Below are 13,948 nucleotides of genomic sequence, written 5' to 3'. Positions count from 1 at the left end.
GCTTCCTTTTTTTTAATATATATTTTTAGTTGTAAATGGATACAATACCTTTACCTTATTATTTATTTTTTAATGTGGTGCTGAGGATCGAACCCAGTACCTTACACATAACGTGCTAGGCAAGCGCTTTACCACTGAGCCAAACCCCAGCTCAATTGGGGCTCCCTTTGAATAGCCTCATCAAATTTTGTGAGGATCTTGATGTTTGGTTGTCAGGGTGATTTGGGAGTTGTGACATAGTTTCAGTGATAAGGTAGGGTTCTTAAGACTGGGGGAAGTTTTAACGTACCAAGCCCCCAGTGTAAGGCTCTGTATGGCTTTCAGTGGTCTTTGCATGCTAATTCATTCGTGGTTGATGGCCTCCCAACAGTACCCATCCCCCCAAGAAAAAAAGCAACCCCCAAAAAACTAAGGGCAACTAAGAATAAAATTTAGAAAAAATGTTAAATATTTTAACAATGGCTACATTTTTATTTTGTAAAAATGTAAGTCTGCACTGAATTCGTACAGAGCAAAACTGGTTCTTTGCAATAAATAGTTTGAAAACAGTGTTTTAAAGGACAGTTTGATTCTTTTTTGGGGGGGAGGGGGGTGTTACTGGTGATTGAATTCAAGGGCACTTGACCACTGAGCCACATCTTCCAGCACTATTTTGTATTTTATTTAGAGACAGGGTCTCATTAAATTGCTTTGGGCCTTGTTTTTGCTTTTGAGGCTACCTTTGAATTATGATCCTCCTGCCTCATTCTCCCAAGCACTGGAATTACAGGCGTGCGCCACCCCACCTGGCTCATTTTGATTCTTTATCGGTTATTTATACAAAGTTTTATGAATTTTAGCTGCTTCTAAAACGTTCCCTTTTTGGCCTTTATTCCTATGAATTTTGTATATCTAATTTTTATAAAGAAGATTTGATTCCTCTGAGTCATTTTTAGTTAACATCAAATTTTATTGTTTACAGCATCATTTCATAATTTTAATTTATATATTTTTTCTAAAGTTTTTAAAAAATATTCATTTTTTTCGTTGCAGTTGGACACAACACCTTTATTTTATTTATTTTTATGTGGTGCTGAGGATCAAATCCAGGTCCCTGAATGTGCTAGGTGAGCACTCTACTGCTGAGCCACAACCTCAACCCCTCAAATTTTTATTTTTTTGGATCAGTTTTACTGTTAACCGTGTGACTTAACAACAGGATAGGATATGAGTGTAAAGCTGAATCTAAACTTCCTCCCTGGCCAGAAGTCCTTTTCTTACTCTGCAACTACCCAATCATTGTTACATTGTTGGTGAAATGAGGGAAAGGTGGATGGCAGAAACCAAGAACCAGCTAAGTTGGTCTATATGAGAAAAGATGTAAGAGAGAAGGGGGGCACAGAGAGGAGATCTGAGTGGTGAAGAGAGAAAAGCTTTGGAATTTATGGAGAAAAGGAGTAATGAGGTGAGAACAGAGACTTTGGCGAAAGTAGTGTATACCAAGGTTTGTAGGACGTTTTACTACGTGTTATGCCATGCCATTCGCCCTATGCTGCTTCCTTAAAGGATCACTAGTAAAGAGTTTTATTACTTTGGGGGTACTTTTTGAAATTTCCCCCTAAAAATCAATATTAGGATAATTTCCACTCTTTATTTACTTGGTTTTTTTCTTTCCCATTGCTTAAAAAGATTATTAAAAAGTTATATTGGTTTGATTGGTGTTAATCTATATTATTGGTGTTAATCTATATTATTTATTCCAAGGTGTACTAGAATTTTAGAGTTCTTCCTTTGGTTATATATGTGGACCTTTTCCTGAAGAATAAAGATACTCAACTCTCTCCTTCCTTTCTTCATCCTTCTTTCCTTTCTTCTCTTTCACCTTCCTTTCCTCTCTCTCTTTCTTTCCTTCTCTTTCTCCTTCCTTCTTGTAGATTTTTTTATTGGGTTGTTTCTTGTTTTCCTTTTTTTTTTTTTTTAAATATACATCTTTATTTTATTTTTATGTGGTGCTGAGGATCGAACCCAGCGCCCCGCGCATGCCAGGCGAGTGTGCTATGGCTTGAGCCACATCCCCAGCCCTTCTTGTTTTCCGTTTATAGTATAATAGTAATAATAAATTATATTTGTATGATATTTTATTGATTCTAAAGTACTTTGATTATTAAATATTATTTGATCTGCATGATCTCCCTAAAGGGTACATATCCAGTATTAAAAAAAAAAAAAATAAAGTTGAAATCCTATTACCAAGGTAACCCATTTAGGTTGTAGGATTAGGGCACAAACCCGGGAGCTTTGATATATTATCTGGATAGTATAGAGTAATAATTTCAGTTGTACATTCTGTAACCAGCATGCTTGGATTCAACATATGACTTCGCCATTTACTATTCTTAGGAAAGTTTCTTAACCTCTCTGCTTCAGTTTCTTCATCTTTATGGTAGCAAAATAATAGTCTCTACCAGATAGGGCAAGTGAATTAATACCTCATAGGAGTAAATGAATTAAGATCTATAAAGTATGTACAAGAGTATTTGACAAAATGGTGGGTGGGCTGGGGATATCTCTCAATGATTAAGCACTCTGGGTTTAATCCCTGGTACAAAAAAAAAAAAAGGTGTCTGACATAAAATATTCAGTGAATGTTAGTTATTATTGCTACTACAGTACCATTAGCTTGATTTTCTTTTACTATTGCCTTTTTGGGCTTATAAGAGCAGCTATTTTGGAGATTATGGTGATAATGTTGGTTTATTAACAGAAGAACAAGACAATGAAGAAAGTGAGAAAAGGAGAAAAAAGAAGAAGGGTACCAAGAGGAAACGAGATGGAAAGGGTCAAGAACAAGGGACCTTGGCCTGTGACCTGAAATTGGATGACATGCTTGATCGTACCTTAGAGGATGGTGCCAAGCAGCACAACCTGACAGCAGTCAATGTGCGAAACATTCTTCATGTGAGTAAGACTGGGCCGCTCTGTCATTGCAGTGGAAACTTTTATGAAAAGCAAATAAACAGACTCAGCAAATTCTTGACTCTTGGTAGATTAATTACCAGTTTTGTGGGTTACCTGTGACAAAGCATTTTATATCTCAAGATAACTTTCTCTGCACTTAGCACAAATTTGAAATCTGAACACATATTAAAAAAGAACTTAATTGTGAAGATAACTGTGTTTGCTTCCTTCCACTGGTTTGCTTAATGTATTTAGCAGATTTGAAGATAAGAATGTTCATAGTGGATTTACTTATGTGGGGTGATACATCTGAAAAGAAACCCATTTAGCATTTGATCGTACTTAGCACACATATCAACAGTATTTTAGATATGTAGCAAACTCAGCTATTCATAAAGATTTTGCTGTTTCCTGTAGCATATGGTTACTTTAGAATCACTTTTTATTGCTGTTCCTAGTAGCAGCTAATATGATTGATTTATTTGCTACTACATTGTTTCACACTCTGTGCTTCTATCTAAAACTTTTTCTGCCTTCTTTGTGGTGAGTCAACTTGCTTTATCCCAGTCTGAAGCTGGAGACTGGCTTTCATTAATCCTCCATGTAGGTTTAACAGAGTTACATACAGATGAGTATTTTCTAGATGACAACATCTTTATGTGAACATAAAGTGAAATTTCATCTTTCTCCAGGAAGTAATCACAAATGAACATGTGGTAGCTATGATGAAAGCAGCCATCAGTGAAACAGAAGACATGCCAATGTTTGTAAGTAGTTGATGATCAGTCTTTTAATGTCATGGAAGAATTACCTGTAAACTGGCCAAGTGTAGGAAGTCACTTGGGAGTTTATAAACCTTTTAATAGCTTGGGGCAAAGTTAGTATCTCAAAACCTGTTTATGGCCAGGGTGGTGGTGCACACCTATAATCCCAGTTTCTGGGGAGGTTGAGGCAGGAGGATTCCACATTTGAGGCCATCCTGGGAAACCTATCAATACCCTGTCTCAAAAATAAAAAGGGCTGGGGATATAGCTCAGTGATAGAGTGCTGCTGGGTTTAGTTTGTACTACTGCAAAACAAAAATACCCAAACACAAGAACCCTGATTTTCGATCCTGTTTCTCTTTCCTTAGGAGCCTAAAATGACTCGCTCTAAACTGAAGGAAGTGGTGGAGAAAGGAGTGGTAAGTGTTCTATGTATTATTTTGTTGTTATTTATTTAGCTTGGTAAATAGGATCTAATTCTAGGTTATTCATAGGGAAGAAATATGGAAAAATTATGGTCTGGGTTTGCTCCTTTAAAGATTTATTTGTAGTCCAGGTGTGGTAGGGCACATTTATAATCCCAGCAACTCAGGAAATTAAGCATAGGGTTGAGGCCAGCCTCATCAACTTAGTGAGACACTCAACAACTCAGTGAAACCCTGTCTCAAAATAAAAAGTAAAAAGAGCTGGGGATTTAGCTTAATGGTAACATGCCCCTGAGTTCAATCCCTAGTACCAAAAAAAAGTCTGCCCCAAATGGAATCTACTAAACCAAACGTGGTTTAACAGTCTACATTAGTTAGATATCTCCTCAGCATTCTAGAGACCATATTTTTCTTTTTTCTTTTTTTTTTTTAAAGAGAGAGAGAGGTAGAGAGGGAGAGAGAGAGAATTTTTTTTTAATATTTATTTTTCAGTTATCGGCGGGCACAACATCTTTGCTTTGTATGTGGTGCTGAGGATCGAACGAGCGTGCTACCACTTGAGCCACATCCCCAGCCCCCATATTTTTCTTAATACAACCCAAGGCTATGTTGACTTTTTTTTGAGCAGGAGGGGCAGACATACCACACTTTTTGTCTAATTAAATAATCCTTGTTGTATAAATTGAAATTTCATCATTCTTCAGAAAATAATCACCCGTGAACATATGGTTGTGATGATGAAACAACCATCAATGAGACAGAAGTTCTGTGAAATCTACATGACATGAGTTTTTAAAAAATTCAGTAACAGTCGGTAGTAAATGCCTATAATCCCAGTTACTCAGGAGGCTGAGGCAGGAGTAGTGAAAATGTGAGGCTAGCCTTGGCAACTTAGATCCTGTCTCAAAATTTAAAATATAAAAATAAGGGCTGGGTTTGTGGCACAGTGGTAGAGCACTTGCCTAGCATGTGTGAGGCACTGGGTTTCAGTTCTCAGCACCACATATAAATAAATAAATAAAGGTTCATTGACAATTTTAAAAAAAGGAAGAAAAAGAAAATTAAATTAATAAATAAAGAGATTAAATAAATAAATAAATAAATAAATAAATAGATGGATAGATAGAGCTGGATATGGTGGTGCCTGCCTGTAATCCTGGCAACTTGGGAAGCTGTTGCAGGAGGAAGACAAGTCCCCAAGGCTAGCCTCAGCAATTTATCCAGACCCTTCTCAAAATAAAAAATAAAAAGGACTAGGGATTTGGCTTAGTGGTAGAAAATCCCCTGGGTTTAATTCCCAGCACCACAAAAATAAAAAACAACCAATCTAAAAGAACAAAAAAGCCTTTCCTCCAACTCTGTGTGAAGCATGTCAAACAAAAAGTTGAAAGAGTATTACAATTTAGATTCCAAGATTAACATTTTATCATATTTGCTTTATGTTTATAATTATTGTTTTTTCTTATACTGTTTGAAAATAAGAGTGGATAATATGATACTTCACCCTTAAATCTTTCTGTAAGAGCTATTTATGGTTGGATTTTTAGGCATACTGGTGGCAGATTTATGTAATTGATTAAGAGAAATACTGATGTCAAATGGCTGCTGTAACTATAATATCTTAAGTTTTTGTATAGTGTTGTAGTTAAATAGTTTTTCTATCCTTTGCCCCATATGAGTCTGAGCTGCAAGACACACATTTTTTTTCTCCATTTATAGATAAAAGTGAATCTTACTAGGATTACAGCATAAATGCAAATGACAAATAGATTCTTCCCTCTTTTTCTCCAGTTAAACTTTCACAGACATTTGAGAAGATACAGAGAATAATCAGCACCTCTAGATCACTGTAGCTACTTGTTAGGTAGTTGGCTCTTTGTAATGGTAAAGAGAAAGTGAAAAAGAAAGTTAATCCATTTCAATTAATTATTTATATTCTTTTTGGTAGGTAATTCCAACATGGAATATTTCACCAATTAAGAAGGCCAATGAAATTAAGGTAAACTTGGGAGAGGTCTTTGTCATTCTTTCCAGAAAGACTTCAGTTTTGAAGTCTCATTATTTCTCTTCTATTTGTTTTTAAACCTTTTTTTTTTTTCTTTAAATTTTGACTTTGATTTCTCCCTTTCCACTGCTGTAGGGTTTGCATCTCATGGAGTCATTTAAACCCTGCTTTGTGTTGTTTGCTGTAGCTGCACATTATATTCTTAGAATTTGTTTTTTCGGCACTGCTTTCTTCACCTTCTTCTTTTTTTTTTTAATATTTATTTTTTAGTTGTAGTTGGACACAATACCTTTATTTTATTTATTTATTTTTATGTGGTGCTGAGGATCGAACCCAGGGCCTCGCATGTGCTAGGCGAGAGCTCCACCGCCGAGCAACAACCCCAGCCTTCTTCCCCTTCTTTTCCAAATACTTATAATTTGTGTTTATTATTAGTCCATTTTTTGTGCTGTTGGGGATTGAATCCAGGACCTTGTGCATGTTAAGCACATACTACACGCTTGAGTCCTACTCCATTTTTCTTTCTTTCTTTTTTTTTTGATACCAGGGATTGAAGTCAGGGGCACTTGACCACTGAGCCACATCCCCAGTCCTATTTTGTATTTTATTTAGAGACAGGGTCTCACTGAGTTACTGAGGCTAGCTAACTTCCGATTGCCGGGATTACAGACGTGTGCCACTGTGCCCAGGCAGCTTGTCCTTCTTTCTTTCTAATATTTTTACTTATAGATAGACACAATACCTTTATTTTATTTATTTATTTTTATGTGCTATTGAGGATTGAACCCAGTGTCTCACATGTGCTAGGCAAGCACTATACCACTGAGCTACAATTCCGGCCCTCCATTTCTTTCTAATTGTACTAATGTAGCCTCCACAGTTCGTGGATATCCACCTTGAAGAAGATGATTCCTCTGATGAAGAGTACCAGCCAGATGAAGAAGAGGAAGATGAGACTGCTGAAGAGGTTAGTGAGAAAACGTTTTGCTTAATATGACATGGTATGCTTTGCTTTCTTATTATGGTTACCTCATCTATAAAGAGGATTGAAAAATTGTAATTTTTTTCTAATGAGTTTTTTGCTGTGAGGTATTTTTCTGCTCTTCATACTCCCTCCATTTTTTAGCACATATTATGAAACGTAACACATAACACATAAATGTATACAGAATAAAATGTAAAGAAAGTCGAGAATTTTAACAATGCCAGGACTACCCCAGTATGTCCTTCCCAACCACCGTCACCTCTCTCCCCCTAAATATAATTATTATTTGGAAATTACTTGCTTGTCTTTCTTTGTAGTTATATCACCTAAGTATGCATCTCTCTACAGTTCTATTTTTATTATTTTGAACTTTATGTAACTGGGACCCGTAGTGTATGTGTTCCTTTGTTTCTGGCTTTTGTTGTTTTTGTTCAACATTATGCTTTTGAAATTCATGTATGCTGTTGTTTGTAGCATACTTTGTTCATTTTTAAGGCTGTGTTAATTTGTTCTTTGACTTGTTTGTAAAAGAATTTTAAACTGCTGCCTTATATTTAAAAAATTTTTTTTTTGGTAGTTGTAAATAGACAGCATGCCTTTATTTTTTTATTTTTATTTTAAATTTTTTTTTAGTTTTAAATGGACACTATCTTTATTTTTTTATTTTTATTTTTATTTATTTTTTTGTGATTATAGATTGGCAGAATGCCTTTATTTTTATGTCGTGCTGAGGATCAAACCCAGTGCCTCACGCATGGTAGAAAGCACTCTGCTGCTGAGCTACAGCCTCAGCCCACAATATCTTTATTTTTATTTGTTTATGTGGTGCTGGGGACTGAACCCAGGGCCTCACGCTTGCGAGGCAGGTGCTCTACCACTGAGCTACAATACTAACCCTTATTTGTTTATTTTTATGTAGTTCTAAGGATCGAACCCAGTGCCTCACATATGCTAGGCAAGTGTTCTGCCACTGAACTACTGTCCCAGCCCCTGCCTTATACTTTAATAGAGTTTATAATACAATTGAGGACAGTGATCTGATCCATGGCCTCCCCACCACTTTAGGATATTAAGCTATTTAAATTTTATTTTCTCAAAAACAATTTTTATTTTCTCCTTCTTTTATTTATTCTGTTGAGATGTCAAACTCGGTAGATTGAGACAGAGGCATATGTATATAAAAGTGGACTGAATTTGTCTTGTAGAGCTTATTGGAAAGTGATGTTGAAAGCACTGCTTCATCTCCACGTGGGGCAAAGAAATGCAAACTGAGGCAGTCTTCTGAGATGACTGAAACTGATGAGGAGAGTGGCATATTATCAGAGGTAAATCAGCATCAAATAAAGAGACTTAGATGTAACTGTATAAGCAGATTAATTAACCAATTAAGTAGATGATTTATTTTTGGGGATTCTGTGCTGTTATCATTTTTCCACGTCCCTTAGTTCAAGGAACAGTCAAGACTAGAACTTAGTATTAGGGAAAGAGCTTTTCAGAGTTCTCTTAAGGGGCAAAAAAAATGTACTAGCAGAGTTTCTTTTCTCCTGTCTATTTGATATTGTCCTTAAAGCCATTTTATTAGATTTCCTATGTTTTGCTAACCTAAGTAGCATTGTGTTGACTTCACTGGAAATAGAATAAAACCTAGTTAGATCTATATGCTTGACAATGCATATTCTCATGTACCTCTGTCTAGATAAGAAGAAAAGGGTCAATAGGGTATGGAAGATCTGCTTCTTTCTCCTGTTTCTTAGTTCCTTCTCTTTTTCTCCTTTCCGTCATTTCTTTGTTCTTTCCTTCCTTCCTTAATGTGGTGCCTCTTTTTAATCAGGCTGAGAAAGTCACCACACCAGCCGTCAGGCACATCAGTGCTGAGGTAGTGCCTATGGGGCCCCCGCCCCCTCCCAAACCAAAACAGACCAGGGATAGTACTTTCATGGAGAAGTTGCATGCTGTAGATGAGGAGCTGGCTTCCAGTCCTGTCTGCATGGATTCTTTTCAGGTAAATGTCTTAACTCCAAATCACTGACAGAGTGAAATGTGGTAATTTAGTTGTTGCTCATGTCTAGAGGAGAAGAGAAAGAGATTAAATTCTTATAAGTAAGAGTCATGAAATTGTTAATCTTTGATATTCTTTTTGTTTTGTTCTGTCTTGCCTAAGTTGCAGTTTCTTTTTCTTTTTAAAAATTTTTTTTAGTTGTAGAAGGACACAATAACTTTATTTTATTTATTTGTATGGGATGCCTGGGATTGAACCTAGTGTCTCAAGCATGTTAGGCAAGCTCTCTACCACTGAGCCACAACCTCAGCCTCTGAGTTGCAGTTTCTAAGGAAGGAATAAACTTTGTGACAGCATTACGAAATGTGCATCATAGAAACAACCTTCACCTAGATTCTTGAGAATCACAATTGTTTTATCACAATTGTTTTTTTTCTCTCTCTCTATACACATTTAAAAAATTGTTTTGGAGCTGTGTTGCCGCCATGATTTTTTAAAAATATATTATCAGTGAACCTTTATTTAATTTATTTATTTATATGTGGTGCTGACAATTGAACCCAGTGCCTCATACATGCCAGGCAAGTGCTCTACCACTGAGCCACAACCCCAGCCGCCCCCCCCATGATGTTTTTTCACCCCTAAAAACTTTTGGTGTGTTTTCTAAAAATTAATTCTCATATTACCACACTAGTTATTCAAGTCAGGATCCAGTAATTTAAAAAAATTACAGGGCTGGGGTTATGGCTCAGTGGTAGAGTACTGATACATGGTACAGGATGAACTTTGAACATGTTATGCCAAGTGAAAGCAGCCAGAGACAGGCCACACATTGTATGAGTCCATTTTTGTGAAATGTCTAGTAGAAGAAAATCCATACAGATAGAAAGAAGATCAATGGTTAATAGGGGCTGGGAGGAAGAGCAAAAAAAAGGGTGACTGTTAATGGGTTTAGGACTTCGTTTTTTTCTCCACATTTTTTATTGGTTCATTATAGTTAATACATACTGATGGGATTTTTGTTACACATGCACATAATATACAATATAACATTATAATTTGGTCAGTATCCCTCCCCAGCACTTTTGGTATGCAATTTCTTTTTGCGATGATGAAAACATTCTGGAATTAGTGGTGATGGTTGTATAATTCTGTGATATATTGAATCCACTCAATTATACCCTTTAAAAGGATGAATTTTATGGTGTATAAATTACATAGCTCAATAGATGTTCTTGAAATGTTTGTTTAAAACATATCGTTTTTCTTAATATTTTCAGATAAACAGAAAAAAACAAATTGTTTAGGGAAGAGTTCTTGTGGTTTTAGCCAGGATGAGGAATGGATGAAGTTCAGAGAATTTGAAAACATATTCGCTTAGTGGCTTTTTTTCTTTCTTCACTGGTTAGCCCATGGATGATAGTCTCATTGCATTCCGAACTCGTTCTAAGATGCCCCTGAAAGATGTTCCCCTGGGGCAACTAGAGGCAGAGCTCCGAGCTCCAGATATCACCCCAGATATGTATGATCCCAATACAGCTGATGATGAGGACTGGAAGATGTGGTTGGGGGGACTCATGAATGATGATGTGGGGAATGAAGGTAAGTGATGTTTGCATTTACTATCTATTTCTGTCCACTATCTATGTTGTAAAATTTTTGTTAATCAAAAGCTTAAAGAATGGGATTGTAGCCAGGCATGGTAACATACAACTATAATCACAGCAGTTTGGGAGGCTGAGGCAGGAGGATGACAAGTTTGAGGTTGCCCTCAACAACTTAGTAAGGCCCTAAGCAATTTAGTGAGACCCTTTCTCAAAACAAAAAGGGGCTAGTAATATAGCTCAGTGGTGGAGCACTCCTAGATTTAATCCCCAATACTGGAAAAAAAAAAAAAAAAAAAAGAATGGGATTGTGTTGAAAGAAAAAAATAAGAAGACTTTCCCCCTTATTTTCACACTACAATCACACAGAGGACTTCTGGGACCTCAAAAGGTATGAAAGTGTGGGGATTTCTCTTTACCAGTAAGTGAGCAATTCTGTGCAGTGGATACCAGCTGGATGTCCTCTAATCACATTCAGTTCTAATGCTGTCAACCTAGAGATGGTTCAGATTGGCCTCTCTGTAGAGCATTCATTCCTCCAAGGAGGGTCTCTTGGTCTACTATCAAACAGGGTAGGTCAGAAAATTTCCTGTGGCCAGCTAAAGGCAGGGGAAGATTAGAGTTTCTGTGCCCTGGTAAGGAAGTTAATGAGCCAGGAATTGTGGTAAAAAACCCACAGGTGACACACACCTCTATTCCTAGCCTTCCTGGGAGACTGAGGCAGGAGCATTGCAAATTTGAGGCTATCCTGGGTAATTTAGCAAAACCCTGTCTCAAAGAGGACTGGGGATGTAGCTCAGTGGTAAACCTCCTCTGGGCTCAGTACCAAAACAGAACCAAATCCAAGTATATATACATATTGTCATATAATAGGTGTGTTTTGAGTTCATTTAATTTTTATGTAAGTTATTTACTTTAAATCAGTAATTTCTCTCTTTCTCTGTTTTCTGTCTGTCTCTCTCTTTCTCTCTCTCTCTCTCTCTCTTGGTTAAGAATTTTTTGGGGGTCATCTTTTTAAATTGATGCATTTCCCTTTCCTTTCTCTCTCCTTCTCCCTCTCTTGGATCCCTTTTTTCTAGTCTATTGGTTTCCTTTTTAGCAATCTTTTGAATATTATGGATCCTCTTCTGAAACATAAACACACACATAATTTTCTATATGATTTCATGAGAATTCACTGGTTCACTACAAGAACATGTGTTAGTTAAGGGTCTTTATAATGCAAGTAAAAGAATTCTACCTCTATCTTGTTGAGATTAAATAAGACCAAGCTTTGGGAAAGACAGGAAAACCTATAGTGGAACTGTTAGGATTCTCTTTCCCTCTGTATTTCTTTCTTTTCTTTTCTTTTTTATTTTTTTTTTTTTGTTTTTTTTGTTTTTAAATATTTATTGTTAGGTGTAGATGGACACAACACAATGCCTTTATTTTTTTATGTGGTGCTGAGGATTGAATCCGGGTCCCGCCCATGCTAGCGATCGATCTACCGCTGAGCCACCATCCCAGCCCCCTCTGTGTTTCTTTTTATCATATAGTTCAGTTCTCAATTTTTTTCCCCCCCCGCAATGACTACTTTTTACTTTGTCAGCACTATAAACGCCAATTTGAAAAATCTGGGGAACAACTCAGAATGGCTTGGTTTGATCACATGCCCGGTCTGTTGGTGGTATGTGGCACCCATAGGGAGACTGTTTTGGCATGGAGTCCTTGGTTGACAGAACCTCATAGAGCAATGTGGTTGGAGTATGCTGTTACCCAAAAGAAGAGTGTTACCAGAAGTGGGGAAGGAATATTGATGAAATAAAAGTTTGGATGGAAATAGACTATAAATGGGTAGGTAGGTGAGGCCAGGAATGTCAGGGTAAGTGACTTATTCAATTATCCTCTTAAGTGTTTGAACATACCTTCTTCTTTTTTTAAAAAAATATTTATTTATTTATTTTTTAGTTATTGGCAGACACAACATCTTTGTATGTGGTGCTGAGGATCGAACCTGGGCCGCACGCATGCCAGACGAGCGCGCTACCACTTGAGCCACATCCCCAGCCCTTCTTTTTTTTTTTTTCATTTTTTACTTATAGATGGACACAATACCTTAATTTTATTTATTTATTTATTTATTTTATATGGTACTGAGGATCCAACCTAGTGCCTCATACATGCTAGGCAAGCACTGTATTACTGAGGTATAACCCCAGCACTTGAATGTACCTTCTGATACTATTAATCATATTGTACCAATGTGATCCTGCAATCTGTACACATGAAAAAATGAGAATTCATACCCCATTGAATCAAATGTATGATATGTCAAGATCATTGTATTGTCTCGAGCAACTAAAAAAAAATTAAAAAAAAATCATATTGCATATCATTTGGCAAAATTTAATAAATACTTATATAGGCATTGTACTTGGATCCTTCAGGGATAAAGGCTTATATATTGAAAATGAAAGGACATCTGGGGCTGAGGTTGTAGCTCAACGGTAGAGTACTTGCCTACATGTGTGAAGCACTGGGTTCAATCCTTAGCACCACGTTAAAAAAATAAAATAAAGGTAAAGGTATTGGGACCATCTACAACTTAAAAAAAAAAAATTATTAAAAAAAAAGAAAAGGTTGGGGATGTGGCTCAAGCCGTAGCACGCTCGCCTGGCATGCGTGCGGCCCGGGTTCGATCCTCAGCACCACATACAAACAAAGATGTTGTGTACGCCGAGACTAAAAAATAAATATTTTTTTTTTTTTTTTTTTTTTTTTTTTTTTTTTTTTTTTTTAAAGAGAGAGAGAGAGAGAGAGAGAGAGAGAGAGAGAGAGAGAATTTTTCTTAATATTTATTTTTTAGTTCTTGGCGGACACAACATCTTTGTTTGTATGTGGTGCTTAGGATCGAACCCGGGCCGCACGCATTCCAGGCAAGCGCGCTACCACTTGAGCCACATCCCCAGCCCTAAAAAATAAATATTAAAAAAAAAAAAAAAAGAAAAGAAAGGACATCTGGTCTGTTGTTAGTTCATGATACATTTATTTTAATTTAATTTTTTTGTTTGTTTAAATACATTTAATTTAATTTTTTTGTTTGTTTTGTTTAAAGAGATGAGGTTTTGCTATGTCACCCAGGCTGTCTTTAACCTCCTGGGCTCATGTGATCCTCCTGCCTCAGCCTCTCTGATAGTTGGAACTACCAGTGTGGGCCATTGTACCGGGCTTGTTGTAAGGTTTTAGAAGA

At 36.6% G+C, this 13,948-nt stretch overlaps 1 protein-coding gene across 6 annotated transcripts in view; it reads left to right on the top strand.

Moving 5' to 3' along the window:
* Gon4l (gon-4 like) overlaps window positions 1–13,948 on the top strand; it is an 81,252-nt gene that overhangs the window by 15,527 nt on the left and 51,777 nt on the right. For 5 of the 6 annotated variants that reach the window (XM_076862166.1, XM_076862164.1, XM_076862161.1 and 2 more), the window contains 8 exons: window positions 2,744–2,937; window positions 3,630–3,704; window positions 4,070–4,120; window positions 6,075–6,125; window positions 7,003–7,098; window positions 8,322–8,441; window positions 8,948–9,118; window positions 10,525–10,717. In XM_076862166.1, the coding sequence (XP_076718281.1) occupies window positions 2,744–2,937; window positions 3,630–3,704; window positions 4,070–4,120; window positions 6,075–6,125; window positions 7,003–7,098; window positions 8,322–8,441; window positions 8,948–9,118; window positions 10,525–10,717 (951 nt within the window). The remainder of the gene's footprint in view (window positions 1–2,743; window positions 2,938–3,629; window positions 3,705–4,069; window positions 4,121–6,074; window positions 6,126–7,002; window positions 7,099–8,321; window positions 8,442–8,947; window positions 9,119–10,524; window positions 10,718–13,948) is intronic. The other variant, XM_076862165.1, reaches the window with a different exon arrangement.

The sequence above is a fragment of the Callospermophilus lateralis genome, chromosome 7 (assembly GCF_048772815.1).
Source record: "Callospermophilus lateralis isolate mCalLat2 chromosome 7, mCalLat2.hap1, whole genome shotgun sequence".
Lineage (NCBI taxonomy): Eukaryota > Metazoa > Chordata > Mammalia > Rodentia > Sciuridae > Callospermophilus > Callospermophilus lateralis.
The sequence above is the reverse complement of the archived record's forward strand: the minus strand, read 5'-3'. Positions and strand labels throughout refer to the sequence as shown.